Here is a 12,199-nt window from a genome sequence, read left to right as displayed (position 1 = left end):
CCTTACAGTATTTTTAGATCAATCTGAAAAATTCATAAATCTGAGAAGTTCAGATCATTCATCGACTTTACCTTAGTACTTTGTCAATTGTGTGTTACCTTTGTTATAGGCTTTAGAGATAAGTTATCGTTTTATTTAATTGTTAAAATATTTAACAATTAAATAATTATAATAGGAAGTTTTTTTTGAAAATTAATGATTTAATTTTTATTGTATGTAACCGAGCGAAGGGATAACTTAGGTAGTTTGCATAATTTCAGCACAAGTAAACGCCCATCTTATCTTTGCAATTCGTCTAATGTTTCCTAGAGATGTATCAAAGATTATTTTTTTATCTCATCTACATAACAAATAAATGACTTAATGTAAGGCCGACGGAGATGCGGTCCGCGGAACGTACTCCGCCATTCCGTGTGACGTCACACCTAGAATCGTTCGGCTGGTCTAGACATAGACAAAGTCACAATAGTTATTTGTTATACAAGGGTGCAAAGTTGTATTTTAACGCCGAGTGTGGAATTGAAAAACGAGCAAGCGAAAACTGGTATTAACGGACAAAACACGTGTTTCCGTGCTAGTGATGGGGAAAAGGTTATACGCTCCTAGTTTGACGCGGTGGGAATTAATGCACTTACGCACGATGTTTGGGACTCGTCGTTTCCCCGTGTCGAAAGGGAAACTTGCACCCACTAAAGCCACTTCGACGTTCCACCTTGTTTGGCATTTTACCCCTCTCTTTTCAGTATTTCACCCTCTTAGCCGTTCTTGAGGGCGCACTAGGATCGAGGTCATTTCAGCAAGGCGCCCTCGTTTGTTTAAGCTCCCTGGCGAAAGTATTCTGATGGTTAGTATATACTTTAGTACTGTTGTTTATTCTGTGCTGGCAATGGCAATGAAACTAAACCTATGGAAATGCCTCAGTTAGTTTCATATCTACAAGGTCGAGAAAGATCAAAATGCAAATATTTTGTTCCGCGTCGTTAAGACACAGTTAATACGGGTTTGGTTTGATTTATACAATACTAGCTTTTGCCCGCGGCTTCGCTCGCGTTAGAAAGAGACAATAACCACAAAATTAAAATTTTGAAAAAACCCCCAACCGCGACATAGTAAACCGATTTTCATGAAACATGGCTTAGAACACTCCCGACTAACACAGCTTTCAGACAAAAAAAAACTAAATGTAAATCGGTTCATCCGTTCGGGAGCTACGATGCCACAGAGAGACACACACACACAGACAGACAGACAGACAGACACGTCAAACTTATAACACCTCGTCGTTTTTGCGTCGGAGGTTAAAAACTTGTGAGGTACATGGTCGAATGCATATGGCGACCCTGCGGCACTCCTCCCAAGGCGGAGACGGAATTCGTTGGTGGTTTTAGACGGTAGTCCTACACCGTCATCGCCCCTGGTTCCCCCGGACCGGGTGGCATGCGTAAATACATCTCTCTCTTACTAATGTGCAAGTAATTATCGGAAACTTTAAAAAAATAAATGTCACGAAAGGTCCACAAGAAATAAAGGATATTTAAGACGATACGGTTAGGGATCAATTCTTCATACAAACGCTCTCGACTATTTCCTCCCTGGTTTTTGAAGATAGAGCAATGATTTTTTCAACACAGATTGTTATTATTTTTATCTGTGTCAGACCGTTTTGATTTTTTTGATATTCTGCTTTTTAAAGACTCTAGAGCCAATCAAAAATTTCCAAAAACGGCCTTTTTCATTGTGGCGCAAAAAAAGGTGTGATACTCAAGATTGGTAACAATTAACAAAAAAAGCTAAACGGTCCGACATAGATTATTTCATTGTTATTCAGATTCTCAAATTTCGTTCCGATTTATTAAGTTTTGAAGGAGGAAAGAGTCGAGAGCGGGACCTCGATTTTAAAGATTTTTTTTAAATATTTTTTGACCGAGTTGTTTTTAATAGACAATTTTTTTTTGATAAATCTAGTTAATAATAATAACACTTGTATATTTAACTAAAATTCCCAAGTTGAAAGGGGGGCTCCTTTCCATTTTAGCATTTTCGCTACCGTATCCTCTTTGGGAGTCCGACGAGTAAAACCGGGGATCTGGCAGACCACGGGCCCATTTCTCAAAACCGAAAGTTACAAGTTACAAGCGGAAGTCTCTTTCCAACTTGTCATATTAGACATTGACTACCACTTGTAAATTGTAACGCCGTGTCTTGCGTGGGCGACGGTCGTCGCATCGTATACTTCCATATCGATAAGGTTTGATTTCGTATGCGTCGCATCGCCGTCGCGCGACCGTCGCCCACGCAAGCCACGGCGTAACTTGTAGCTTCGAGAAATGGGCCCCGCGTCGGCGATGGCGGAATAATTTACGAGTAATTTGGACTCTTTTTTGATAGCCTAGCCAGATTTTCCACTCAGGGATGAGTGGAAAAGAAGGAAAAAGCCTTTGCCCAGCAGTCGGACGCAGAAGTCTCTGAATATGTAGGTAATAATTATTAATCACATCTTTATGATCTATCTGGCGTTTCGTTATTATTTATGTATTACCTACCTATATTCTCTGTTATGTTACACACAGTGTTTTTCAGTAAGTACAGATTTTCATAAATACTTGTATACGGAATACCTACTCCGTACAAGTGTCCGGAATAGACCTATGAAAAGTACCTACCTACCTGATATCAGATGCAGATATTGCAGATTGAACAATTAAAAACGAATTCTGATAAACGGACAAAATAATTAGGTATGATAAGATTGAAATGCACTAAAATAATAGGATTAATAAGATATTGTTATAAAAGATATATCTTATGGGGTAAATCCCCGTGACTTACGTTTATTTATCTTCATAGTCCTATTCGTAGGTATTCGATTTTTTTTATAATTTTAATTTGATAATGTCACAATAGTTGTTTTCCCCTCACTACCTCGGAAACACGTGTTTTGTCCTTTAATACCAGCGGGTAAAAACGCATTTTATCCACTAGTGGGTAAAGTAATTTGACCTTGAATAAAGTCAAATTAACTGCTTTAAAATTGATAAAAGCAGGTGAATCTAGTAATAAAGATGATTTACCATCTGTGGAACTACTGGAAGCAGTGATAAACGCATTTTTTGCGTTGTAGTTTCCTCGCTATAGTGAGGGGAAAAGTTTTGTGTTACACTCGGGTGCAAATGTATTTTACTTCTCGTGTGTTAAAAAACTCGCAACAAATAACTATTGTTATACAAGGGGGCAAAGTTGTATTTTAACGCCGAGTGTGGAATTGAAAAACGAGCACTTGAAAGGATTCTATAGTTGAACCACGAGCGAAGCGAGTGGTTCGAGAATAGAATCCTGAACTTGCGAGTTTTTTAACACACGAGAAGTAAAATACATTTGCACCCGAGTGTAACACAAAACTTTTCCCCTCACTATAGCGAGGAAACAAAAAAATGCAAGGCAAAAAAATTCGTTTATCACTGCTTCCAGTAGTTCCACAGGTGGTAAATCATCTTTTTTAAATAAATTAAGGTAAATTTTAAAGCAGTTAATTTGACTTTATTCAAGATCAAATTACCCACTAGTGGATAAAATGGGTTTTTACCCGCTGGTATTAAAGGACAAAACACGTGTTTCCGAGCTAGTGAGGGGAAAAAGACATTAATGCAAATTATCGAAGTTTCTACAGATAAAAAGTCGAAGTAATGTATCTTCAATAAATTATAAAAATCAGAGAACAGTAGAAAACAACTGAATCACGATACACAACATGGACCTGGTGTTTCATTCCATTGAGATACAACTTAGGATACTGAAGGCAACATATACTTGAAGGTAATTTCCCAATAAAATGGTGATAAGAAGGTGAAAATCAGTATGTCTGTATGACATGGAAAAACAAATATTTCCAACCCGGTAGTTTACATTTATAAACCCGGGCTGTAAATATATAATTTACTAAGATTAAGGCTGCCTTATGACACAAATGAACCTACAGCCTATCAAAAAAAGAGTAGAACAGAATAGGGGCTCCACCGTCTATGTTAACCGCTTTGCATGTGGCAACTATTTTGACACTTTTCTTGCCAAGCTGTACTATATTTCTATTGTATTCTAATTATTCTTAATGCTCAGGTACTACTTCTGGAAGCTGGTGGGGAGGCGCCCATCGCCACACAAGTGCCTTCCTTCTACACGTCATTCTGGGGCGATGCTCGCTATGACTGGAAATACCGCACCGTTCCTGATGGATACTGCCTCGACCAGGATGGGAAGGGCTGCATGTGGCCTATAGGGAAAGTTCTTGGTGAGTTTTATTCTAGATGTTCAATTGTTCAGTTACTTCTTTTGGATACTGGTGGCTAAGCCCCTTTATCTTACACCACCTTTTGGGGGCTCCCTATGACTTCTTCTTCTTCTTGGTGAGTTCTTTTGTTTTGTTTCTAAATACTTACCTACTTCTACTGGAGACTTGTGGTTTGCCTTCATCTTGCACCCTTTTGGGGTGTCGCTCGCTATGACTGGAAATACCGCACCGTTCCTGATGGATACTGCCTCCCCGCCTTGCCCGCCTAAGGGCTTGTGGCCCAGGGGGAAGGTTCTTGGTGAGTTTATTGGGATCAATTCCAATTCCAATTTTAATTACGTGTAAAAATTCAAAGTTCAAATCAGTTTTAAGCAAAATACTTATAGGAAATTATTATAGACTCTTACTTCGAAGAAAACACCTTTATCTTACCCCACATATTTCTCATAACCTTATTTTATTGACAGGCGGCACCAGCGTGCTAAACGGCATGATGTACCACCGGGGCCACGCAGCAGATTACGATGACTGGGTGAAGGCCGGAGCCACTGGCTGGTCCTGGGAGGATAACCTGCCATACTTCAACATGAATGAGGGCAACAAGCAGGTTGGCTCACTTGTGAGCGCCGACCACCATTCTGATAAAGGACCGATGCCTATTCAGCAGGTAAGGAACTTAAAATCTTTTATAGTGAATTTGCTGTTTATCTTAATACCTTAACTGAATAAGAAGAGTATCATATTAAGAATGGAAACAGGACTTCAATCTCCTCTAAAATAACCATGGGGTCCCCATAGTTCTGGAAAAGCCTGGCTGAATGAAGTGACATCAACATCCACTAGCTGAGGGATTTCTTCCAACTTATTCGCCACCTGGGTAACAATTGCTTACGGCCCAGCCACGACATTGGTCTAAGCGCGGCAGCGGCGAGCGGCAGCCATACGTGCGAATGAAAAGTCCCATCGCTGTGTCTCGCTTCAATGTATGGCCGCCGCTCGCCGCTGTCGCGCTTAGACCAATGTCGTGGCTGAGCCGTTACCACAGAACTTAATTTAGATAGAAGAAACAAATTCATATATTTGTATAGGGGCCGAGCGTGTCAAATTTTGTACTGAAGTTGATTCTTGCCTGTAATTTTAAATATGTCTCAGGCTCTTGATTGTTCATAATTTTTGTGTTGTTGCAATTGAATATCACGTAACGAGGCATTTTTTATGTTTTGGTTGACTTCAACTTACAAAAATTGACGCCCGAAAGCTGCAAGCTGCGAGTAAAGACGGACAACTCAGTGGATTTCACTGAGTTCATTTGACACGCTAAGTGGATACGTTTGCTTGATCTATGGTATATATGACATCTGTGGCCGTTACGCTTCATAAGCAATCGAAGCTAGCTCTTCCTATCGCCCTTCTGTATTGGCGCGTGAGAGCCAGAAGGCGTTTTGATCGCCACGTAGCGTTAACGATTGTTACTTCAGCTGGGCTAGCTGGTTCGGCTATCAGACTCTCGCTATTCATCAATAACTCTTGCTCAATCTGACTCTAATTTTTTTTTTACAGTTTAGACACCAGCCCCCGTTCACATACGAACTCCTGTCGGCCATCAGTGAAGCAGGTCTGCCGATCATCGCCGATATGAACGATCCCAACACCCCTGAAGGATTCGTCGTGGCACAGACCTTTAATGAGTAAGCTATACTTCCCATACCAGTCTCCGTTCATATACGAACTGCTGTCGGCCATCAGTGAAGCAGATCTGCCGGTTATCGCCGATATGAACGATCCCAACACCCCTGAAGGATTCGTCGTGGCACAGACCTCTAATGAGTAAGCTATACTTCCCATACCAGACTCCGTTCATATACGAACTGCTGTCGGCCATAAGTAAAGCAGGTCTGCCGGTCATCGCCGATATGAACGATCCTAACACCCCTGAAGGATTCGTCGTGGCACAGACGTTTAATGAATAAGAGACACAGTTACTTTTTACAGTCCCGTTTAAATAACTTTTGTCACCCATCAGCGAGGCTAACCTACTGATCATAGCCAAAATGACCCCTAGACCCCTTTGATGAGTAAACTATATCGGGCATGTTATCATATCGTAACTTTTCCAAAACTCCGAGTTATGTTCTTACCGTCTGCATTTTTTACTCATCAGTAACGGACAGAGAGTGACTCCAGCACGCGCCTACTTGAAACCCAACTCACAGCGCCCGAACCTGAGCGTAAAGCTGAACGTCAGGGTGACTAGAGTGCTGTTCGATGGGAAACAAGCTACTGGCGTCGAATATATAGACGAGAATGGCGCTACACAGACCGTCAGGGTGAAGAAGGAGGTAAGCACTATCAGGCTAAAACTGAGCTTCATCATCAGGGTCACTTAGCTTAGGGCCAGTTACATCAAGTAGACATATCAACCTCACGCAGCAGAAGTCTATGGAATTTCCCATACAAAAAGTCTAGCGACCGCTAAATTCGGTGACAGGCAGTTTGGTGCAACCGACCCTTAATAGTGCGTGCTGTTGGACGGCAAGCAAGCCAACAGTGCTGAAAATATCGACGAGGGATACTGGCGTATAAAAGATTACATGTAGAAGATACGTTTTCTCTGTAGCTTACTGCAGTACGCTTACCTGCATATTATTAGAAATCTTCTATGGTACTTATAGCTAGTATTATCATTAAATCTTTCTTAAATTCCAGGTTATCCTCAGCGCAGGTGCCCTTAACACTCCCCACATCCTACTCCACTCCGGTATCGGTCCTCGGGAAACTCTAGAAAAGTTCGACATCCCAGTATTAGCGGATCTACCTGTAGGTCAGAACCTGCGGAACCACTATGGGCTGACGCTGTACTTCACCCTGACGAGTCTGAACAATACCAGGGGCTTGGACTGGAACGCGCTGACTGAGTACCTGCTGGATCTGAAGGGACCCATGACGGGCACGGGGATTACACAGGTAACTTTGCCTATTGGCACTTATCAATTAGTACTTAGTCTAAAATGACTTACTCTACTTACGTGTCACTCCAGATCCTCTCGAGACGCTTAATTACTTCTAGACATCAATTATCAACCAATTCAAAAGTGACACGCTTCATTCGCGTAGGCATTTCTAAGGTGTTTCTTTTGAAGAAAGACACAACAAAACTAATACCGGTCTGGCTCAGTCGGTAGTGACCCTGCCTGCTAAGCCGCGGTCCTGGGTTCGAATCCCGGTAAGGGCATTTATTTGTGTGATGAGCACTGATATTTGTTCCTGAGTCATGGATGTTTTCTATGTATATATGTATGTATTTATCTATTTAAGTATGTATATCGTCGCTTAGCACCCATAGTACAAGCGTTGCTTAGTTTGGGGCTAAGTTGATCTGTGTAAGGTGTCCCCAATATTTATTTATTTATTAAAAAAACACAACATTGATACCTATTCATGCTTAATTATTAGGTACATCATATCGTTTGGGGGCTATGTATGTTACTGCCCATTGTCAGTCCAAGTCTTGAAACCAATGTCCATCATAGGAAACTACGACAAGTTATAATTACTTAATGATTCCATAAGCCTATTTGACATTTGTTTGCTTCAATTCACAGTTGACGGGGATGGCGTACTCCTCGTTAGCAGACCGTAGCCGCAAGCAGCCAGACCTGCAGTTCTTCTTCAACGGTTTCTACGCGGAGAAATCCCTGACTGGTGTCATCAATGAACCAGTACAGGACTCCCCGCAAGGACGCAATATCTCGTAAGTTACATACCATTATAGCACAGCATACGGATAGATACCTACTACCTACTGTTTATAGACTTGGCGTAGGTACTTATGCTTATTTCTCCCGGTTTTTAAGCAAGGTCAGGAAATGAGAACATTAACCGCCGATCTTTTTGGATTCCTGTGATCACACACCTTACACGGATCAAAATAGCCCCAAACTAAGTAAAGCTTGTACTGGTTATAGGCGATAAACATACTTATACATATACATGGAAAATATCCATGACTCAGGAACAAATATCAGTGTTCATCTCGCAAACCGGGATTCGAACGCAGAACCATCTGCTTTAGCAGGCAGCAGGGTCACTACCGACTTGGCCAGGCCGGTCGTCAATCCATATTTATTATATTATAAGTTTAGTTTAGTTCTACATACGGCATTTTATTTCTTCATATGGTTGTAATCATAACTTCATAGTCTCCCAAGGTTTTTGTAGCATGAGCTTCACGTGTTTTTTTTTCTTCCAGTGCCAACGCGGCTCTCCTGCTACCCTACGCAGTGGGACACATCACTCTGAACTCCTCGGATCCCCTGGACCCGCCGCTATTCTACCCTGGCTACTTCGAGGACCCTAGAGACTTGGTCATGCTCAGGGATGGGGCCAATTACCTACAGAGAATTTTCAACACGACGGTAAGTTTCATTGCGTCACTTTGGTGCTAGAGTTTTCTTTTACTAAGTCACAGGTAATAGGTACCTAGATACAACTGTTACTGACAAAGAATACTTGAGTGTATTGAAAATTAATCCTTGGTGGAGATTAGGCTTATATTGAATATAGACAGTGATTTTTGATTTCTGTCGAGCTCCCGATATTACAATTCAGTTACATGTCATCTTCTGTATTGAACTAAAAGTAGGCAATGAAGCATAAACACTTGGATTTTCTTTTCCGATCCTTATATCGTTTCGAGCTCGCCTTAATGGAGTAAAACTTAACTGTATCTAAACGAGGTATAAGATGCATAATTTCGAATTACAGAAATGCTCTGGTAATTTCGAAGGGGAACCTTGATATGATGGAAATAATGGTGATTTTTATGCAACATTCGAAATTAGATGACTTTCGGAATTATCCTAATACACCTTACCCACTTATTTATAAGTAAGTACACACTCATCCACAACACAAGCCTTCTTGAGCTTACCGTGGCCGTGGGACTCGAGTCAATCTGTGTAAGAATATCCTATTATGATTATTTTTTATTAAGCAGAAACGCGTCTGCTAACGATTCTAATTGGTAAGAGCATTGCACGGATTGCAAAAAGGATGCGGGTTCAAGTCCCGCCGGAAGCGTAAATTTTTCCATTTTTTCCTTTAATATAAAAATATCCTATTATGATATTTATTTATCCCCCGTGTGGTGACGGGTTGAGAATTTCACCACCGCCTTTCTTCCCGTGGGTGTCGTAGAAGTCGACTGTGGGATATGGGTTAAATTGTGGCGTAGGTGAGAGGCTGGCAACCTGTCACTGCCAAGAGTGGCACTGAAACTTAGTAGTTCATGTGCTCTGCCTACCACCTTTATGGGATACAGGCGTGATTATATGTATGTATTATATGTGTATAAATATTTATATTTATTATTATTCATCCTCGACAGGTCCTTAAAGAAAAGTTCGGCGCAATACTGGACAGCCGTTATACCTCCAAGTGTACCTCAGAAACGTGGTCGGCCAAATGGGTAGAATGCATGGCGCGTGTGAACACCGACCCGCAGAACCACCAGATGGGAACAGCCGCCATTGGAACTGTGGTCGATACGCAACTCCGAGTCAAACAAGTCACAGGTATCTCATACTTTAAAATAGAGATCATTTTGTTGTCACAGTATCGTTTTCTTTCAACCCCTTATTTGCCAAGAGTGGCACTGAAACTTGAGTAGTTTCATGTGCTCTGCCTACCCCTTCATGGGATACAGGCGTGATTGTATGTATGTTTTTTTTTTGGCCAGACAGTCCCTATAGCTTCAAGGTGCGGTCGGCCAAATGGTTAGAATGTAGGTACTTATTTCGAGGGTGAACACCGACCCGCAGAACCACCAAATGGGAACCGCAGCCATTGGACCTGTGGTCGATGCGTAGTTCCGAGTCAAACAAAACAAGTCACAGCCGTCACAGGTATCTCATACTTTGAAATAGAGATTATTTTTTAGGCTTGATAGTTCCTATAGCTTCAAGGCGTGGTCGGCCAAATGGTTAGAATGTAGGTACTTATGGCGAGGGTGAACACCGACCCGCAGAACCACCAAATGGGAACCGCAGCCATTGGACCTGTGGTCGATACGTAGTTCCGAGTCAAACAAGTCACAGGTATCTCATACTTTGAAATAGAGATTATCTTTTAGGCTTGATAGATCCTATAGCTTCAAGGCGTGGTCGGCCAAATGGGTGGAATGTATGGCGCGTGTGAACACCGACCCGCAGAACCACCAGATGGGAACCGCAGCCATTGGAACTGTGGTCGATAGGCAACTCCGAGTCAAACAAGTCACAGGTACGAGTATCTCATACTTTTGACTAGAGATCATTTTTTAGGCTTGATAGTTCCTATAGCTTCAAGGCGTGGTCGGCCAAATGGGTGGAATGTATGGTGCGTGTGAACACCGACCCGCAGAACCACCAGATGGGAACCGCAGCCATTGGAACTGTGGTCGATACGCAGCTCCGAGTCAAGCAAGTCGCAGGTAAGTTATCTCATGCTTTAACTAGATATGAGTAAATATGAGATTATAAATTCAACGAGCGAATTCAAAATGCGAGCTGAAAAGACTATGAAATTATAAAGCTGCTAAAAGATTGACCCCAAACTCTAATATTGGATTTGAAACGTAGCTTTGGTTCCTTTTGTTTTCCACTGCTACCAAAAATGAGACAATATTTTTCTCAGCAAGGTCTTCATGAGCTCATAATTCGGAGTTGAAATAATAATGAACAATTCCAAAACCAAACACAAAGTTGGGACTGCAACTTCAAATAGAAATTCCCTGTACCTAATCTGAGACTTAGTATTCACTCCTATTTACATCAAATTTATCACCCAGGTCAAAGACATAATGTAACGCCGTATAGACAGCTAAGTCTAAGAAAAAAACGTACCTTAGGACCATATAGGAAAAGGTACGGAGGCCTAGATGGTGTTACGCTCGGCTAGATGGCGCTAATATTAATATTTGACATTTTAACACATATCTTGATCCTCTTTGCCCAGGTCTACGAGTAATCGACGCATCAGTCATGCCGACCCAAGTGACAGGCAACCCGCAAGGCCCTATAATGATGGTGGCCGAACGGGGAACTGCCTTCATCAAGAAAAACTGGGAGCTGAACCAGTGGAAAGCGAAGCCTATTGTGACCCCGACACACCCCATATTTTTGAACAAGGAACTATTTAAGCCTATTGTCGACCATTTTCAAGCGCTAAGTGATAAAGTTAAATTATAAAGAGAACTGATTATATATATTTTGTAAATAACTGCATAACTTTTTTCCGTCTCTTTACAATCCTCTTCAACTCGCTGCGAAGCCCCACATAGACGCCCAGTACGCTCTAGGTAAGGTAGAACTAAACGATGAATGAGGAACTACCTGTGACCCATTTCTCAAAACTGAAAGTTACAAGTTACAAGCGGAAGTCTCTTTTCAACTTGTCATATTAGACATTGACAACCACTTGTAAATTGTAACTTGCACATACATACATACATATAATCACGCCTGTATTCCATAAAGGGGTAGGCATAGAACATGAACTAAGTTACTAAGTTTCAGTGCCACTCTTGGCACAAAAAGCGGTTGAAGGAAATGTAACTTGAAGCTTCGAGAAATGGGCCCCTGTAGCCCATTTCTAAAAGCTACAAATAACAATATTTAGGGCCAGTTGCATCAACCACATTTGACGGACACATCATCGTCACGCAGCAGACTTCAATGGAACTTCCCATACAATAAAATTTGACGAACGCTTTCTTATTTCATATCGACCAAGTCTTGGTTGTAAACAAATGACGTTCTTCCAGAACAAAATTGGGTTTGTGCGTAAATAATTGACCTCATTAAAACGAGATGATGATGAGGCTAATGAGTAACGGAGAACCAATTTTTATATTGGTAAACATGTGCACAAACATTG

At 41.5% G+C, this 12,199-nt stretch overlaps 1 protein-coding gene across 2 annotated transcripts in view; it reads left to right on the top strand.

Moving 5' to 3' along the window:
• The window catches only part of LOC125236231 (glucose dehydrogenase [FAD, quinone]-like), a 29,073-nt gene extending 17,529 nt beyond the window's left edge, over window positions 1-11,544 (top strand). For both annotated transcript variants that reach the window (XM_048142921.1, XM_048142922.1), the window contains exons 4-12: window positions 4,114-4,285; window positions 4,753-4,952; window positions 5,846-5,973; window positions 6,447-6,624; window positions 6,992-7,249; window positions 7,888-8,036; window positions 8,535-8,700; window positions 9,672-9,858; window positions 11,279-11,544. In XM_048142921.1, coding sequence (XP_047998878.1) covers window positions 4,114-4,285; window positions 4,753-4,952; window positions 5,846-5,973; window positions 6,447-6,624; window positions 6,992-7,249; window positions 7,888-8,036; window positions 8,535-8,700; window positions 9,672-9,858; window positions 11,279-11,511 — 1,671 coding nt within the window. In that variant the 3' untranslated portion in view covers window positions 11,512-11,544. The remainder of the gene's footprint in view (window positions 1-4,113; window positions 4,286-4,752; window positions 4,953-5,845; window positions 5,974-6,446; window positions 6,625-6,991; window positions 7,250-7,887; window positions 8,037-8,534; window positions 8,701-9,671; window positions 9,859-11,278) is intronic.
• The last annotated feature ends 655 nt before the right edge of the window (window positions 11,545-12,199 follow it).

The sequence above is a fragment of the Leguminivora glycinivorella genome, chromosome 19 (genome assembly GCF_023078275.1).
Source record: "Leguminivora glycinivorella isolate SPB_JAAS2020 chromosome 19, LegGlyc_1.1, whole genome shotgun sequence".
Lineage (NCBI taxonomy): Eukaryota > Metazoa > Arthropoda > Insecta > Lepidoptera > Tortricidae > Leguminivora > Leguminivora glycinivorella.
Note: the sequence above shows the minus strand (reverse complement) of the source record. Positions and strands in the feature narration are given on the sequence as shown.